Source organism: Branchiostoma lanceolatum, chromosome 1 (assembly GCF_035083965.1).
Source record: "Branchiostoma lanceolatum isolate klBraLanc5 chromosome 1, klBraLanc5.hap2, whole genome shotgun sequence".
Lineage (NCBI taxonomy): Eukaryota > Metazoa > Chordata > Leptocardii > Amphioxiformes > Branchiostomatidae > Branchiostoma > Branchiostoma lanceolatum.
Genome location: NC_089722.1, coordinates 33,907,261 through 33,927,589, shown reverse-complemented (window position 1 = coordinate 33,927,589; position 20,329 = coordinate 33,907,261). Strand labels below are relative to the sequence as shown.

At 44.6% G+C, this 20,329-nt stretch overlaps 1 protein-coding gene and 1 long non-coding RNA gene across 3 annotated transcripts in view; both read left to right on the top strand.

Annotated features, from left to right (window-relative positions):
- Positions 1 to 11,769, top strand: part of LOC136424139 (mucin-5AC-like) — a 46,136-nt gene extending 34,367 nt beyond the window's left edge. The window contains exons 2-6 of the mRNA XM_066412644.1: positions 6,008 to 8,020; positions 8,179 to 8,664; positions 8,773 to 9,950; positions 11,161 to 11,215; positions 11,628 to 11,769. Of these exons, the coding sequence (XP_066268741.1) occupies positions 6,087 to 8,020; positions 8,179 to 8,664; positions 8,773 to 9,950; positions 11,161 to 11,215; positions 11,628 to 11,769 (3,795 nt within the window). The 5' untranslated portion in view covers positions 6,008 to 6,086. The remainder of the gene's footprint in view (positions 1 to 6,007; positions 8,021 to 8,178; positions 8,665 to 8,772; positions 9,951 to 11,160; positions 11,216 to 11,627) is intronic.
- A 4,996-nt stretch (positions 11,770 to 16,765) lies between these two features.
- On the top strand, positions 16,766 to 19,062 carry LOC136420637 (uncharacterized). 2 transcript variants are annotated; one of them, XR_010753267.1, is made up of 3 exons: positions 16,766 to 17,193; positions 17,721 to 17,829; positions 18,066 to 19,062. It is a non-coding gene; the product is annotated as an uncharacterized lncRNA (long non-coding RNA). The 2 variants fall into 2 exon arrangements; XR_010753266.1 differs by lacking the exon at positions 16,766 to 17,193 and having other exon boundaries at positions 17,200 to 17,829.
- The last annotated feature ends 1,267 nt before the right edge of the window (positions 19,063 to 20,329 follow it).

The window sequence follows — 20,329 nt, the reverse complement described above, 5'->3', positions numbered from 1 at the left end:
GGTTTTGTCTCTCCCTACCGACAATGTTGCCAGTGACTGCGAGGAAAGCACTTATCTTCGACGTTCCATAGGATTCGCGCGATAGTTTAGTAAAATTATCGACAGAAAAAGTTGAAAGTTGTGACGCAAACTACACATAAGCCAGTTTGTGTGAATAATGTGTGCATTTAACATGAAGTAGCTTCCAGCGTAAGTAGCTAGAATTGTCTACATTTTGCCTATTCATCAATTGAGGGTATATAAATACATCCTCTGTATTTTCCACGTAGCAATGAATATTCAAGGGGCCCGAACCGTTGTAATTTTTTTCCTAAAAATACAAAAACTCCATAACTGATAAACGATACGGTTGGCAAATGACATCTTTTAAACACAACGTTTTAATGGTCGTCATTTGATAGTTCTAACAGTGTTATGTCGCTTTTATCAGGCAGAAACTGCGAGGAAAATATGGCCGTCGCAAAGTCCTTGTTTTCAGAAGCGTTTAAAGAACGTTCTCTTGAGTTGAAAAAGTGCATGATTATCGTTAACTACTTGAAAAAGTTATCATCATAAAATTTGCTTTCCTGCTTCTCAAAATAACGTTTTTTTAAAAGATTTCTTAATAATGATGCTGTTGTTACATAAACAAAAACTACACAGAGAAATTATTGTACAGTATAGGGGATTATGGGTAATGTCAGAGGTCAATGCCCTGAGACGATAACAATACCCACGTGACCACTACGTCGGGAACGGCAGTTAACAGGGAGGGGCTTTGAACTTTGACTTTAGACCAGATGCATCATCCTGCACATGCGCACTTGTCACAAATCACACTAAAGCCCCCATTTCACCAGACGGCGATCGCGGGGGTTACATGTTCTCGGTTTTCGCGGCGACGTTTCACCGCGAACATTTAAAAAACCACCGCGAACATTTTTTGCCCAATACTGTAGCAGTATGTGACTGTAGCGCTGCCGCAAACTTAAAACCACCGCAAACACTCCATTTTCGCCTAAGCGCGAAACAAAACCACGCGAACATTTCTGCATTTACAGTACTTGCTTTCCTGCTTTTCAAAATAACGTTTTTTTTCTTATAGGATATCTGAATAACGATAGTATTGTTTCATATTATAAGACTTAAGTATCGTGTGCACTTTAATTCTACAATGCTAAACCAGTTGAACTGACCTGACGGCAGATCGGTGAAACGTCACCGCGAACTTAAAACCACTGAGAATATTTTTGTCTAATACTGTAGCAGTATGTGACTATAGCGTTGTCGCAAACTTAAGACCGCCGCAAACACTTCATTTTCGCCTTAGCGCGAAACAAAAACCACGCGAACATTTCTGCATTTACAGTATTTGCTTTCCTGCTTTTCAAAATAACGTTTTTTTTCGTATAGGATATCTCAATAACAATACTATTGTTACATATAATAAGACTTAAGTATTGTGTGCACTTTAATTTTGCAATGTTAAACCAGTTGAACTGACCTTGCGGCAGATCAGCGCCGTACATCGGGTTCAGCGGCAGGTTGACGAGGTCTTCCTCCAGCAGCCTGTGCCGGTACACCCCGGCGCGTTTCCCGTCTCTCTCTTTGGGGCGAGGAGTTGGCGGCACTCCCGGAGTTTTCCGGTTGGAATCTTGTCGTCGGGATGACCTCGAGGTTTCTCCATCTTCTTCACGTGTAGACCCTCCTGGGTCAATCGCCTCTGCTGCCGTCTGGCTGTTTGCGGTTTGGATCTGCTGCAGTTCGAACTCCGGAGCCTCCGCCATCTCGCGCCCGGGAGGCACCCACTCGGGTCCCGATTGCAAAATGCGCTTTCGCCGCTGGGTCCTGTAGAAAAAAGCCGGCCCTATAGTAATTGTCTGGAGATTGGATGTGGTATTTCATAAGTATGCAATACCCACACGAAACGAGTCGTTTATGTTTAGGAGGAATTTTCCAATTCACCACCAGTTATTTGGGCCTTTGATGTCAGAAACCTTTGAAGGTTTGATATCATAATATTCATAGACTAGTTTATACTATGCCTATGGTATAAGATATTGTTGCATGTTTACTTTTCCTCATTGCATCCTTACATATCGAAACTTACAAGGTGTAATACAATCACTATAAAACGCCAAAGCGTAGACTTATCTATCATACATCGGATGAACTGAAGAAAAGCGGACGTCCGTGGATATACTGGGTAAATATTGAAGAGAGTGAGTTTTTTGAGGTCATTTGAGTCGAAGCTTAACAGCCCGATCGACGGCCACCTTATCATGTCATACCGCCTCTCGACAGCTGATGACCTTCTCAAGAATATGGTTGGCAATACGTCGTGTGATAAGTCGTCTGAGGTTGGGAGGTGGTCTGCGAAGTCGGCTATTTGTCGACTGTTTCCCAACTTACCACTGTGACACTACTCAATCGATTGTTAGACCGCTACCACGAATCTTTCCCATTAACCACCTCGCTATCCCGATTGCAAACTCCTGACACTTTGTTATATGTTGGATATTGCACTTTCCTTTCTCACAACCAGAAATGTCTCTCACTTGCTTACGTTTCGCTGCCTATCAGACATCTTCGTCAGAGCTCGAGACATCGTTACCAATTTGTTAATAGGATGTTAATTTTTATTCGCTACCTCTATTTGTACTATGCACATGTTTAATAGTTGTTGCCATACATTGTACCGTGTACAATTGTCGTGCAATAAAGTTCTGGCGGAGTTTCCATGTAAGACATTACGAAATCGCCGGCGAATGCACCCCGATACACGGCGACATGCCGACCTTCGTGCCGATTACCGGCGCTACGAACGTCCCTTGCTCGCACGTAAATGTTGCCCGACTTGTGTGGGTCCACATCACCAAATCGCAGGCGAATGCACCCGTACCCAGACACACGGCGACATGCCGACCTGCGTGCGGAATATAGACGAGCTAAGGAATGGGCAGCGCTCTTGTGAGGCCCAATGCACCGTATAGGTGGCAAATCCTTCTACGGGGCAGACGGAGCTATCTTCCGCCTGGGTCTAATTTGGCACACGATGATATAGGTGGCTTTCATGCTGAGACGAGCGAAGGAATAGGCAGCGCTCGTCTACGGTGTGTGGTTTAAGTGGTACACGATGGTATAGGTGGTTTTCATACTGAGACGAGCGAAGGAATAGGCATCGCTGCTATAAGGCTTGTGGTATAGGTGGTACACGGTGGTATAGGTGGTTTTCATACTGAGACTAGCGAAGGAATAGGCAGCGCTACTTTAAGGCTTGTGGTATAAGTGGTGCACGGTGGTATAGGTGGTTTTCATACTGAGACGACGAAGGAATAGGCAGCGCTACTCTAAGGCTTGTGGTATAGGTGGTACCCGGTGGTATAGGTGGTTTTCATACTGAGACGAGCGAAGGAATGGGCAGCGCTCGTCTACGGTGTGTGGTTTAAGTGGTACACGATGGTATAGGTGGTTTTCATACTGATACGAGCGAAGGAATAGGCATCGCTGCTCTAAGGCTTGTGGTATAGGTGGTACACGGTGGTATAGGTGGTTTTCATACTGAGACTAGCGAAGGAATAGGCAGCGCTACTTTAAGGCTTGTGGTATAAGTGGTGCACGGTGGTATAGGTGGTTTTCATACTGAGACGACGAAGGAATAGGCAGCGCTACTCTAAGGCTTGTGGTATAGGTGGTACCCGGTGGTATAGGTGGTTTTCATACTGAGACGAGCGAAGGAATGGGCAGCGCTCTTGTGAGGCCCAAGGCACCGTATAGGTGGCCAATCATTCTACGGGGCAGACGGAGCTATCTTCCGCCTTGGTCTAATTTGGAACCCGGTGGTGTAGATGGCTTTCATAATGAGACGAGCGAAGCTGAATAGACAGCGCTCTTCTAAGGCGTGTGGTATAAGTTGTTCACGGTGGTATAGGTGGTTTTCATACTGAGACGAGCGAAGGAATAGGCAGCGCTACTTTAAGGCTTGTGGTATAAGTGGTGCACGGTGGTATAGGTGGTTTTAATACTGAGACGAGCTAAAGAAATGGCAGCGCTCTTCTGAGGCTCGTGGTAAAGTGGTATAGATTGGTACAAGTGGTTTCTATACAGAGTCGACCTGGAAGGAAAAGGCAGCGATCTAATAAGGCTTGTGCCACCGTATAGGTGGCTAATCCTTTTACGGGGCCGACGGAGCTCTCTTCCGCTTAAGTCGAATTTGGCACCCGGTGGTAGAGGAGGTCACTATACGAGCGAATGAAAAGGCAGCGCTTCTCTAAGGCTTTTGGCACAAGTGGTATAGAGTGGCCGTGACATATGGTTTCTATAATGAAACGAGCTAAGAAAGGCAGCGATCTACTAAGGCCCAAATTTAGACCCAGGCGGAAGAGAGCTCCGTCTGCCCCGAAGAAGAATTGGCCACCTATACGGTGCCACGGGCCTCAATGGAGCGCTGCCTTTTCCACAAATCGTCTCAGTATAAAAACAGACTGTACCACCGTGCACCACCTATACCACAAGCCTTAGTTGTGCGCTGCCTATTCCTTCGCTCGTCTAAGTAAAGCGACCTCCTCTACCACCGGGTGCAAAATTAAACCCAGGCGGAAGAGAGCTCCGTCTGCCCCGAAGAAGGATTGGCCACCTATACGGTGCCTTAGGCCTCAATGGAGAGCTGCCGATTCCTTCGCTCGTCTCAGTATGAAAACCACATATACCACCATGTACCACTTATACCACAAGCCTTAGAGTAGCGCTGCCTATTCCTTCTATCGTCTAAGAATAGTGACCTCCTCTACCACCGGGTGCCAAATTCGACTTAGACGAAAGAGAGCTCCGTCTGCCCCGAAGAAGAAGTCGACCCACTCAAGTCGGGCAACATTTACGTGCGAGCATGGGACGTTCATAGCGCCGGTAATAGGCACGCAGGTCGGCATGTCGCCGTGTGTCTGGGTGCATTCGCCTGCGATTTCGTGATGTGGACCCACACAAGTCGTGCAACATTTACGTGCGAGCAAGGGACGTTCGTAGCGCCGGTAATCGGCACGGAGGTCGGCATGTCGCCGTGTATCCGGGTGCATTCGCCGGCCCATTTCGTGATGTCTTACATGGAACCTCCGCCGCGCTGGGCCTCCTCTCAGTACGAAAACCACCTATACCACCGTGTACCACTTATATCACAAAAATTAGTGGAGCTCTGCCTATTCCATAGCTCGTCTCAGTATAAAAACCACCTCTACCACCGTGTACCACTTATACCACAAGCCTTAGTGGAGCGCTGCCTATTCCTTAGCTCGTCTCAGTATAAAAACCACCTATACCACCGTGTACCACTTATACCACAAGCCTTAGTGGAGCTCTGCCTATTCCTTAGCTCGTCTCAGTACAAAAACCACATCTACCACCGTGTACCACTTATACCACAAGCCTTAGTGGTGCGCTTCCTATTCCTTCGCTCGTCTCAGTATGAAAACCACCTATACCACCGTGTACCACTTATACCACGGGGCTCAGAAGAGCGCTGCCTATTCTTTCACTCGTCTCAGTATTAAAACCACTTGTACCGCTGTATACCACTGGTGCCAATGGGGCCTCGCAAAAATGCTGCCTTTTCCTTCGCTCGTCTCAATATAAAAACCACCTGTACCACTGCATACCACTGGTGCCACGGGCCTCAAAAGAGCGCTGCCTTTTCCATCGCTCGTCTATAATCGGCACGCAGGTCGGCGTGTGTCTGGGTATATTCGCCCGCGATTTCGTGATGTCGACCCACACACGTCGGGCAACATTTACGTGCGAGCAAGCGACGTTCGAAGCACCGGTAATCGGCACGCAGGTCGGCATGTCGCCGTGTATCTGGGTGCATTCGCCGGCGATTTCGTGATGTCTTACATGGAAACTCCGCCGAAATCTCCTAGACAAATAGTTACAAAGAATTAAAATATTATGACAATCACAACACCTGTGTTGTCTTAAATTCGAATGGACTCTAAGTTAGAATAAACCTAACCCTATTTTTTTTATTGTTCACCATTAGATACTCCGCCAGAAGACTGCGTTTTAGCTACAAGAGGGTCGCAACATGAATGCCAACTAAAGGGAGACCCCAACGGTGAATGGGTGGGAAAACATGTCTGAGTCCGTTTTTAAGACCAATGGCCTTCTCACATCAAACGTGTTGTCGTATTGCTTGCGCAATAAGTGTGTTGTCGGCCATTTCTGTATTTGCCCTTTTAGTACTTTCAGTACCCCGTAGACGAACAGAACACTCAACTATAAGCTTAACGTCGTCCCCTGTCCAAGTAATGTATGGGGAAGGGCAGAAAAGACAACAGCCCTACAGGGAACAGCTGAAAGCCGAACAAAAAAGAAAAGGGATAAGAAAACATATTCAGCAGCAAACCCACTCGCAAAATACAAGAGTAAGGAATAAGGGGCATCTTGGATACATCGACAACGCCGAATATAAACGAGTTCCCGTTTTGCGAAAAACTACGTATACTAAACACCTCCGAAAGCTTCTACAACTGTCAAAAAAATCAATAACTATGTACAGTACCGCAAAAACTATCGTAACAACAGCCCCACCAACAACTATCGTAACAACAGCCCCACCAACAACTATGGAAACAACAGCTCCACAAACAACTATCGAAACAACAGCCCCACAAACAACTATGAAAACAACAGGCCCACCAACAACTATCGTAACAACAGGTCCACCAACAACTATCGTAACAACAGGCCCACCAACAACTATCGTAACAACAGGCCCGCCAACAACGATTGAAACAACGGTCACAACAACAGCTGTGGTAACAACAGCCCCACCAACAACTACGGAAACAACAGCCCCACCAACAACTATCGTAACAACAGCTCCACCAACAACAATCGTAACAACAGTCAAACAGACAACTATGATAACAACAGCCCTTCCAACAACTATCGTGACAACAGCTCCACCAACGACTATCGTAACAACAGCCCCACCAACAACTATGGAAACAATAGCACCGCCAACAACTATCGTAACAACAACTGCACTACCAACAACTATAGTAACAACAGCTCCACCAACAACAATGAAAACAACAGCCCCGTCAATAACTGTCGTAACAACAGGCCCACCAACAACTATCGTAACAACAGGCCCACCAACAACTATCGTAACAACAGGCCCACCAACAACTATCGTAACAACAGGTCCACCAACAACTATCGTAACAACAGGCCCACCAACAACTATCGTAACAACAGGCCCGCCAACAACGATTGAAACAACAGCCCCACCAACCACCATGGAAACAACAGCCCCGCCAACAACTATGGAAAAAACAGCACCACCAACAACTATCGTAACAACAACAGCACTACCAACAACTATCGTAACAACAGCTCCACCGACAACAATGGAAACAACAGCCCCGCCAACAACTATGGTAACAACAGGCCCACCAACAACTATCGTAACAACAGGCCCACCAACAACTATCGTAACAACAGGCCCACCAACAACTATCGTAACAACAGGCCCACCAACAACTATAGTAACAACAGCCCCACCAACAACGATTGAAACAACAGCCTCACCAACCACCATGGAAACAACAGCCCCACAAACAACTATCGTAACAACAGCCCCACAAACAACTATGGTAACAACAGCCCCGCCAACAACTATGGTAACAACAGCCCCACCAACAACTATCGTAACAACAGGCCCACCAACAACTATCGTAACAACAGGCCCGCCAACAACGATTGAAACAACAGCCCTACCAACCATTATTGAAACAACAGCCCCACCAACAACTATCGTAACAACAGCTCCACCGACAACAATGGAAACAACAGCCCCGCCAACAACTATGGAAACAACAGCACCGCCAACAACTATAGTAACAACAGCCCCACCAACAACGATTGAAACAACAGCCCCACCAACCACCATGGAAACAACAGCCCCACCGACAACTTTGGAAACAACAGCCCCACCAACAACTATAGTAACAACAGCCCCACCAACAACTATCGTAACAACAGGCCCGCCAACGACTATGGAAACAACAGCCCCACCAACAACTATCATAACAACAGCCCCACCAACCACCATGGAAACAACAGCCCCACCAACAACTTTGGAAACAACAGCCCCACCAACAACTATAGTAACAACAGCTCCACCAACAACTATGGAAACAACAGCCCCACCAACAACTATCGTAACAACAGCTCCGCCAACAACTATCGTAACAACAGCTCCACCGACAACAATGGAAACAACAGCCCCGCCAACAACTATAGTAACAACAGCTCCACCAACAACAATGAAAACAACAGCCCCGCCAGCAACTATGGTAACAACAGGCCCACCAACAACTATCGTAACAACAGGCCCACCAACAACGATGGAAACAACAGTCCAACCAACAACAATGAAAACAACAGCCCCGCCAACAACTATCGTGACAACAGCCCCGCCAACCACTATAGTAACAACAGCCCCACCAACAACTATCGTAACAACAGGCCCACCAACAACTATCGTAACAACAGGCCCACCAACAACGATGGAAACAACAGTCCAACCAACAACAATGAAAACAACAGCCCCGCCAACAACTATCGTAACAACAGCCCCACCAACAACTATCGTAACGACAGCCCCACCAACAACTATCGTAACAACAGGCCCGCCAACAACGATCGAAACAACAGCCCCACCAACAACTATCGTAACAACATCTCCACATACAACAATGGAAACAACAGCCCCACCAACAACTATTGAAACCACAGCCCCACAAACAACTATGGAAACAACAGCCCCACCAACAACTATGGTAACAACAGGCCCACCAACAAATATGGTAACAACAGACCCACCAACAAGTTTGGAAACAACATTCCTACCAACAACTATCGTAACAACAGCTCCACCAACTACTATGGAAATAACAGCCCCACCAACAACTACGGAAACAACATTCCTACCAACAACTATAGTAACAACAGCTCCACCAATAACTATGGAAACAACAGCCCCAGCAACAACTTTGGAAACAATATTCTTACCAACAACCATAGTAACAACAGCTCCACCAACGACTATGGAAACAACAGCCCCAGCAACAACTACGGAAACAACATTCCTACCAACAACTATAGTAACAACAGCTCCAACGACGACTATGGAAACAACAGCCCCAACAACAACTACGGAAACAACATTCCTACCAACAACTATAGTAACAACAGCTCCACCAACGACTATGGAAACAACAGCCCCACGAGCAACTATGGAAACAACAGTCCCACCAACAACTATGGAAACAACGGCCCAACCAACAACTATGGAAACAACAGCCCCACCAACAACTACGGAAACAACATTCCTACCAACAACTATAGTAACAACAGCCCCACCAACAACTATGGAAACAACAGCCCTACCAACAACTACGGAAACAACATTCCTACCAACAACTATAGTAACAACAGGTCCACCAACAACTATGGAAACAACAGTCCCACCAACAACTATGGAAAAAACGGTCCCACCAACAATTATGGAAACAACAACCCCACCAACAACTATGGTAACATCAGCCCCACCAACAACTGTGGAAACAACATTCCTACCAACAACTATAGTAACAACAGCCCCACCAACAACTATCGTAACAACAGCCCCACCGACAACTTTGGAAACAACAGCCCCACCAACAACTATGGAAACAACAGCCCCACCAACAACTTTGGAAACAACAGCCCCACCAACAACTATGGAATCGACAGCCCCACTGAAAACTGTCGAATCAACAGCCCCACCAACAACTTTGGAAACAACAGCCCCACCAACAACTACGGAAACAACATTCCTACCAACAAGTATAGTAACAACATCCCCACCAACAACTATGGTAACAACATCCCCACCAACAACTATAGTAACAACAGCCCCACCAACAACTATGGTAACAACAGCCCCACCAACAACTATGGAAACAACAGCCCCACCAACAACTTTGGAAACAACAGCCCCACCAACAACTTTGGAAACAACAGCCCCACCAACAATTATGGAAATAACAGCCCCAGCAACAAGTATCGAAACAAGATCCCCACTAACATCTATGGATACAACAGTTCCTTCTTCGTCAGTTCCTCTTTCTACTGTCTATAGTTTGCCACCAATTACATTCCCAAATGTGACAAAAATAAGGGCAGATCCTACGAACAATAAAGCTTTAACACTACCATATGTGACAAAGATAAAGGTAGGTCCCACGAACAATGACGCTGCCACATCAGCTGGAATTGCCGCCGCTGCTGCCGTGCTGATTTCAGCCTGTATTCTCGCCTTTATGTTTCTTCTTCTGAAGCGACGTCATATTCTAAACAGATATGGTGACGTAGAGCAACCGATACAGGCAGAAAAGTACGTTTACACGCCTTTCAATTTTCGTATTCTACATTTTGATTTTATTCGTCCCTTTGATATATAAAGTATACTGTGGAAACAACAGAAATGTTCGCGGTGGTTTTATTTTCGCGGTTTTCGCGGTGAAACGTGAACTTGAAACCACCGCGAACATTTTTCTCCAGTACTGTAGCAGTATGTGACTTTAGCGTTGCAGCGAAGTTAAAACTACCGCGAACACTCCATTTTCTCTAAATCATGATAAAACACGCCAACTTGCATTTACAGTAATAGTCAATGAATGATAACACCATCTTGTTTTACCGCATTGTTGGAAATTCGCTACCAAATCTTTTTAATGTAGTACTAGTAACTAGACTATTACGAGTAACCGGTTTTACGCGTTCCTATTTTTGCTTTATTTCCTTTAGCACCTTCTGCACGATTTAGCCTGAGTACCAACCTCCGTAGTGACCGCTGGCTCAAAAGAATTCGCTTGCTAACCACGGAGTCTGACCCTGCGCGTATCCGTAACGGCTGTTATTCAGATATTCGTTTAGATTTTGAACGAGCTCGCTGATTGGCCCCATTCGTCTAAGCCCTCCCCATGCCACACTGTTCTTCGTAACGGGTAGGTTCTAAGAACTGAATAGAGACACCTTGGAACGAAAAATGGCACTACGCAAATGAGGCCCCGCCCACCGAACGCAGCTCGAATTCCCCTCATTACGTTATAATGAGACAGCCGTTACGGATACGCGCAGGGTCAGACTCCGTGGTCAGCAAGCGAATTCTTTTGAGCCAGCGGTCACTACGGAGGTTGGTACTCAGGCTTTGCACGATTACCGAAACGCTCTAAATTAACCGCTGAATCATCAGCATTTGTATAAAGGCACTTCAAATTCTACAACTGGATAAAATCCGGAGGTCTGCTTCCGGACGTTTCGAGTGACATCCATCACTAATCTCCAGCGTCACAAGAATGAACTGGCAGAACGAATCAATACTAGTACATCCAATTAGAACGACCGGTTAAACAGATGTACTAGTATTGATTCGTTCTGTCAGTTCATTCTAGTGACGCTGAAGAAGAGTGATGGATGTCACTCGAAACGTCCAGAAGTAAATCTCCAAATCTTATCCAGTTGTAGAGTTTGAATTGTCTTTATGTAATGTTTACCTGGATGTCTCACCTTTATAAACGTATAATTATTTGTGTTTCTATCCACAGGAGGATGCCCTTTACCCCACCGCCTGTGCTGATGGACCTCTACACAGACCAGGCCAACATTTTCCGCCACCAGCGCCATGGAGGATTCTACTTTCCAAACAGGAAGGACTTTATGAAAGAACATTATCAAGAAGAAGACTAAAGTTGTCTTTATGTAAGGACGTGAGGCACCTTTGATGTTTACCTCCAGTTCGAATTCGAGAAGGGTATCCTAGTTGGAGCTTCACCGTCTTTCGAAAGAGACTTAAAACGGGGGTTTGTCGTTCTAGGAGGTGCAGCCTCATTACTCAGATGGAAACCTACTGGCTGTACAATGATACAACGTGATGATTTACGCCCTTCAAATTGTTCTCCTGTTGTGTTCTCTTGTACCAAATGTGTTTGGAGTATATCACAGGCAAAGGGTCCAGGGTCCTGTATGTAGCTCAGCTGGTAGCAGTCTCTCAGTTGAGCTTCCAATTAGTAACGTTGGTAACTGGGAGGCCCAGGATCAAATCCAGGGAAGGGCATCTTGTTTGGGGCTGCACCCGTATTTCGGAAGGGACGAGAAGTAGGGTCCCGTGTTCAAGGAGGTGCCTCGAGCGGGGAAGGCTATTAGTCGTTGATCTATAGATGTGCCACTAGGCACTACAAGGTGAACATTGCAGTATCACAGGCAAGACTCCGTGAACTATTAAGTATTGTCTAAGGGTGGCTGAGGAATTGTGGGATGTTTTTGAAAAAAACCCTTTCTCAAGCTTTAGAAACCTTCCTCAACCTTAATTTTTTTCAGGTAGTACCTTATAGAAAGGTGATAATTTATGCAAATTAGTATGATGTCATGATTACGTCATCAAGATGTATAAGACCACGCCCCTTTTTTAGAAAAAAAACGCTCTCCTTGGCTATTAATGTTCATCAATATAACTTTGCAGGAATGTACATCATAGTCATACTTAATGAATGACGCGTGGCTACGCGAATATTTTGAAATATATATTTTTGGCGAATTTTTTTGTTCATTATTTTAAGTAAACATGATAGCTAGACAGTAATTGTAATAATGTGCTATCAACTGTAATTAATGTACGTATACTGGATGGATGTTCGTTAAGTTGTCACCGTCACTGTATGTAATGTTGTTATGTTTACTGTCGACATGAAGACAAGTGGCCCTTGTGGACACCACCTCAATAAAGCCAAATTCAAATCAGTCTCTTCTTCACATAAAGTCTAAGGCATATGCCATTCTGTAGATAAACCCTAAAAATAATAAAAGATTTGTGATATATGACTTGGTCGAATCCAATAACTGTAACGACCTTATTCAACACATTACACACGGCACACACTACACACATTCAACAAGACGCAAAGACGTCTGTAAAGCAATAATGTAAATACAAGTTTACGACAGTATCGTTATAGATATTTTAAAAAAAACATCAACAAAAAGAAGTGAAACAGCTTGGCTTTGAACCCGAATTAAAAAGCCTAAACCCTTATCCTTAGTAAACAACGCCAAGAAACATCAAAGTGTGAATAGAGCGTGCTAATAGAATTGAAGTGAAGCAGCGTACCCTGACATCGGGTTTGTGATACTCGGAGACTTTAACCGTACAGACTTGACAGTCCTCTGCCGGAGAAACGCCCTGAAACAAGTTGTGAAACAACCAACGAGGGGTGAGGCTATACTTGATGTAATTATAACCAACATCGACTCCCTGTATTGCTCACCTGTAGTAGGGGCGCCCGTTGGTCAAAGTGACCACAACTCTGTCCTTTTGTCACCAATTGTGTCAAGATCGCGTAATATGACCCGCTCTCGAACTGTACGACCACTGAAAGACTCAGACGTTAGAGCTTTCGGAACGTGGATAACTAAACATCATTGGCAAGAGGTGTATGCTGCCCAGTCTACCCAAGGAAAGACAGATGCATTTTACCAGACTCTGACTTGGCACATAGATAATTTCTTCCCCACAAAAACTGTCAAGATGAATTTGACCGACAAAGCATGGATTACAACAGCCATAAAATGCCTGATACGGAAACGTCAGAAGGCCTTCAACCAACAGAACGATGAGGTTTGGAAGAGACTTAGGAACAAAGTCATCCACTCCATAAAGATTGCAAAAAAAGCTCACTATGCTAATAAGGTGAAACAGCTGAAACAAGAAAACCCATCAAAGTGGTACAAGGAACTCAAGTCTGTATGCAACATTGCAAAACCACCCAGTTCCATACACGCACCTAATGTCGACCCAGCGGACCATCAACCTGTCGCGGATGGGATTAACAGACACCTGTCCAGTGTTTCCCAGCAGTCCCCTCCTGTATGCACCGAAGAGCTGCCTGCGTACTTACCAGCGCCAGTCCCTCCTCCACAAATCCAACCTTGGGTAATGTACAATGAACTCAGTCGTATCAGAGTCCGTAAGGCCGGCGGGCCGGACGGTATCGCTCCCAGGCTTGTGAAGATGTTTGCTTGTGAACTTGCTGACCCTCTGGCAGATGTTTTCAACTCATCTCTGAAAGAAGGAGTCGTTCCCACTCAATGGAAGGAGACTGTCGTTGCTCCTATTCTGAAAGAGCTACCGGCAGTTGTGGACAAACTGCGCCCAATCTCCCTCACGGCAATCTTCGCCAAGATATGTGAAGGCCTAGTGACGAAGTCGGACGTCTGGACTAACATCGACCGGCGGCAATTCGGTGCTATCAAGAGGAGCTCCACGACCCATTGTCTTGTAAGCCTGACACATTTCCTTTACCAAGGCGCAGAAGCAAGCGGCAACATGGGAAGAATAGTACTAACTGACTTTACTAAGGCTTTCGATACCGTCAGCCACCATCGCGCTATCTGTAGATTACTGAGCATGGGTACTAGAGCTTCTGTCATACCATGGATTGTGAGCCTCCTTACAGAAAGGCGTTAGAAAGTACGCTACGGCTCTGCCGTGTCGGACTGGGAAACATTGACTTCAGGAGTGCCACAAGGCATCAAACTGGGCCCTGTCATTTTCGTCTGTATGATCAACGACGCAAGTCAATCCCATGACGATCGATGGAAATATGTGGACGATTTAACACTCGGAGAAAACAGAAAGGTGCGCAAAGAATCCTACCTTCAGGATCAAGTGGATTCCCTTGAAGTATGGTCCAACACTGCGCAACTGAAACTAAACCCTAAGAAATGTATGGTGCTGACTGTATGTTTTATGAAGAGCCCACCTCTCCCTCCACCCATAACTCTCGGGAGCAGAAACTCAAAAACTCTGTCTCTGCCTACTACTCGCACCACTAGATTTAGTAACAGCCCAGTTCCATCACTTCTAAGGATACTTAATGAAACAAAATGACACTGCTGCCTGAGTAGTCTCCAACCAGACCCAATAGATTGCAAAGACCGTATCCAACTGGAAGAAGGAGAACGTACTTCCTCTGCCAGTTTGATACGGTCTTTATGCAACCTATAGATCTGCTTGGAGATTATGCTATAGTGCAATAGTTTTGTGAATAAATGTGATTCGTACGATGTATGTCACAATAGACGTAATTCAGTCTACAAAGGTAGTACTGCAAGTTCTGTTGATTAATAAAACCATTTTGATTGATTGATTGATTAATTAATACGCTCCTAATTCGATTGGCATTAGTCGGAAGTGCGTGAGGCATGCGGTCGACAGACGTTGTGTGCGTCCGGAATACGCTCAGCATACGCACCTGATACGCAGCTATTCGCTGCAAGGATAACACTATTGCGCACTTCATATGCGAATCGTACGTGCCTCATACGCTGAATTCGTTACCCACCCATACGCTATATGTGCGCCGCGCATAACTCAAGAAATTTGATATTTTGAGTGTACAACTGCGTGTTGTCAAAGCTTTTAAACAATTTTAAGTTATAAAAATACTGAGCTCACACGGAATTGCTTATACGCACAAGTGTGATATGGGCTTAAGGGCCCTGTCACACTTGTGCGTATATTCAAGTGCGCATGAGTAGCGCATTAACATTTCTTAGGTTTGCGGGGAAGAAGTTGTTTTCTGAGTTGACCCACCGTTGCGCAGCCTAGTTATCGAACCAAGGAAATGACTTCTTGAGCTGAAACTTCAATCTTGCTCAAAAACATGTTAATACGCAACTCATGCGGACTTGTATATACGCACACACAAGTGTGACAGGGGCTTAAGCCTCTGTCAAACTTGTGCTGTCGCGTGAGTTGCGTATGTTTTTGGTTTAAGTAAAGTTTGAGACATCTTGAGATTTCCAACATACACACCGACACACTAAATACGACAACAAACCATCCAGGCGTTCTTGACTTATCATGTTCACTAACAGACACACAGATAAGCATAAATTACGAAGGTAATTATGTCATGGATTTCCGTTGCGGCGGGTTCTTCAAAAGAGCTTATAGGTGGGTACGAATTTAAAAGGTATGACTCAGGAGAAATATCTGTTTCATCAATTTCTTTTGCAAGAGAGCACTGCACGAAATGGCCACGTATCCTGACGGATCCGACGTATCCGGAATCGGGCCTCATGGCGCTTCCGAGCGAATCCGGAAAAATCCCAGTTCACTGCTCGGATACTGAGGTGCCCGCAGATCCGACCAATTCCGACGCCGTATTCCTCTGGATCCGTGATGCGCCTCGGATACCCGAAAATATTTGTGCGGATCCCTCGTTTTTTTTTATATTTGGAATGTTCGGATTGTTTGTATGTCGGTAGTTGTTTCGGATCCTGACCAATAAATACACACGGCACGGCATGATCTCATTTCCTGACGAATCCAGCAGATCCGGAATTATGCATTATAGCAGACACGGAACGTTTCCGATTGAATCCGATGCACCTCAGATCCGACAATTCCGGCGCCGTATACGTCTGGATCCTTCATACGTTTTGGGTACAGATACGGAACGTTTCCGAGCAAATTCAGACAAATACCAGGTACAGCTCAGATCCGGCAATTCCGACGCCGTATACGTCTGGATCCGTGATGCGCCTCGGATACCTGAGGATATTTGCGCGGATCCTTCGTTTTCAGATATTTGTCAATATGGCAGAGATATTAATCGGATTGTTTGTTTGTCGGTTGTTGCTTCGGATCCTAACCAACAAATACACACTGCACGGCATGATCTCAGATCCTGTAAAAACCAGCGGATCCGCAATCGTGCATCATAGCAGATACGGAACGTTTCCGATTGGATCCGATGCACCTCAGATCCAACAATTCCGACGAATCCTGACGTTTCCGGAATACGGATTCGTGTCCAATCTCCCACAAGACACTGCGTGTCATGACGTCAGGCGCGAGAAACGGTTTTGTCGGTGAACAGCACGGAGACAAGAACGGCGTTTCATCACTCTCTGTGCTTAACATGGCATCGTCAGAGTCTACCATGGTCGACCAGTGATTTTTAGTGACTTGAGAGTCGAAGGGGATTCGGTGTAAACTCAAAGGCGCGGCATTGCGAAGTAGTCTTCTTCGTGCATGCAATATTCGTCGCCCCCCTCCCCCTTGTAAAGTTGGTAGGGAGTCGATTCATCATTTAGAGAGACTGCCCTTTGGTAAGTACAAATTGGAAAATTCATGTTTCTAACTAGTTTGAACGTCAGTTATCCTCCTATTGTGGCTTGACATATCATCGCATTTGCATGACATTAAGAATTGTCCAGTCGACCTGCACTTCTACACCGTTAGGATCTAGGAAATCTATAGCTTTCAATTTGTTCGTTCTTGCCAATGGTCAACAGACATTTGTGTCTGGTTAACGTTTCAGATACAACATAGCAAGCGGTTGAGGGAAAGATAATTAAAGATATCCTGTAACAGAAGAGAATGTCATAAGTATTTGTCCCACAAAGGTCCCACAGTTTGTGGATAGTGAGCTGGAACTTATGTGGAGGTAGTAGTGTGTTTCAGTGATTATTGCATTAAGTTGTAGCTGTACATGTTTGATCAATATCATATTCAAGTTATGAATGTAAGTTTTACGTATTCAATTAAACGATGCCAGATTCATTTTTTACAAATGTGATTATGTGATATGTTTAATATTTGTCATTGATTCCCTTTATATATATATCCTATACAGCATCGGCAGATACTTCCTTCACAAATGCAGCACATGTTGTGAGGACCTTAGCTTGGCTTGGAACAAAGCAATCAGCTGTCAGATGCTCAGAGTACCTCAGGCTCCTTCGGTAAGGCTTAAGTCCATCATCGGTACACTTCAATGTTAGCTGAGACAGGCATGATGGATACCCATTGTCCCTTGTTTTTTGTTAGCTGCTGTGATGAAACGAAGCCCATCACAGCAAGGAGGTTATATAGTCTATATAACCTCCTTGATCACAGTTATGTCAAAATCATGTGACATGTTACTTAAATACTAAGTATGTGAATTGATATTTATTCATCATTTGGTTTTATCATATAGGAACTGGTTCATCACAAGATGAACTCCAAGCTGAGTCCAACATGCTAGATACAGAAGAAATCAGCCTTGCCTGTACTTTACCAAGAGTGCATGGAAGAAGTGAACTCAGATGTAGTCATAGAATGGGGAGAGGACGATTATACACATGCAGTTCCACGGCATATACAACTTACCTGTAAAATGTGGCGTGTCATCATGGGAGTTTTTCAGACAGTATAATGTTACTTTGAAGTTTCTATTTTCAACCTCTGTATTTGAAATTATTTGTATCTGATATCTTTTAGACGAAGAACTGGCCACAAATAAGGCTTTCATTACTTTAGTAGAATATGTAGAACATGTAGAAATTTTTGGTCCAAGTGCACTATACTGCAGTAAATATTACCACCATGATGTGATGGTTGTTAATTGTAATACATTTTATAACAATTGTGCTTACACAACCCCAATTTACCGACATTAACCTGCATATGCAGAGGTGCTTTGAGTATGTGGATGTCCCTCGGCCTGTCTTAAACGAAATGGATTATTTAGCCACATAGAACTTCCGTATTGTATTTGATAGTTTTTGAACTTAGAAATGCATCTATGTTGAAATATGAAATGATGTTACATTCAGGCTTTCCCAAAACTTCCTGTCATTGAATAATAATTCGTTAAATTAAGAATGCACGCGTATTTATGAATAATCAACCATTCTATCAAACTTTGTGTGTTTGATTTGTACATATTCGTGGCAAATACAAACATATTCAGAGTCACAATATGTCAAAGATTGTAGAAAGTCTGTATGTTGGATCAGTCTGTATCCGTGGCAAATACATACTGTACGTATCTGTCAGGATCTTGGGCAATTTCGTGCAATGTACGGCCCCATATCCGTCGAAAATTCCTATTTTTGTATTCCTCCGGATCTGAGGTTCCGGATCACAGTCCGCTTGTATCCGTCAGTATCCGCAATTTTCTTTTAAAAAATACAGAAAACTTCCTGTACGTATCCGTCAGGATCTCTGGCATTTCCGTACAGTGTACGGCTCCGTATCCGTCGAAAATACCTCATTTTCGGATTCCTCCGGAAATATTCCCGATCCCGGTGCGGAAAATTTCGGATCCGTTAGGTTGGATTCGTCAGTATCCGTCAGTATCCGCCAAAAATACAGAAAAATCCCTGTACGCATCCGTCAGGATCTGTGGCATTTCCGTACAGTGTACGGCTCCGTATTCGTCGAAAATACCTTACTTTCGGATTCTTCCGGAAATATTCCATATCCCAGTGCGCATTTAGTCGGATCCGTCAGGTTAGATCCGCCTGTATCCGTCAGTATCCGCCAAAAATACAGAAAATTTCCTGTTCGTATCCGTCAGGATCGGTGGCATTTCCGTGCAGTGTACGGCTCCGTATTCGTCGAATATACCTTACTTTCGGATTCTTCCGGAAATATTCCATATACCGGTGGGGAAATTGTCGGATATCTTACACGAATCCGCATGTATCCGTCAGTATCCGTCAGTATCCGACAAAAATACAGAAAAATACCGGTACGTATACGCCGGGAAACGAGGCCATTTCGTGCAGTGGAGGGGCCAATGTTTACAAAAAAATCATAGAATTTGTCTACTATGGATTTTGGATCAGATACCTCCAATTCCCCATCAATAAATTTATTCGGAAGAATATTAGTTGCCTTTTTCCTGTTCATAATTTCATTAATTAGTTTCCAGGTTTTTCGTATGTTAGTGGATGCAGCTGTAAATTGGTCTTGGTAATATTTCCTTTTTCGAATTACGAATCAGCCTGTTGAATTTGAACTTTGGAACAGCGGAACGAATATTCAGGCAGGCAGGGAGTTTTGATAGCAAGGTCAAGGGAGTTTGGCGGTCGGAAACCTAGTTGTGTTCTTTGAATAAATATACTGACAAGTTGAAAACAGTTTCTGTCATTATTGAAGAAGTTCAGAAAAACATAGTTAATTTTTCAAATTGTTCAGGTACAGGTATAGGTCCGGACCTGTACCTAAACTTCTGAACCGGTACCTGTACCTGAAGTTACGTTTAGGTACGCAGCACTTCTTGATGGTTTAGATGTCTAAAATTCACAATTTTCATATGATCTTTTTTATCCTGGGCCGGGTTTACAGGTAGGCTACGAAAAGAATATAGAAAGGACACATCCATGGCTCCCCTCAGTTTGCACAAATCATAAATTTAGATTTCATAATGAACATGACAGGGCCCTTAAATGATTGTTATTCCTGTAAGATACA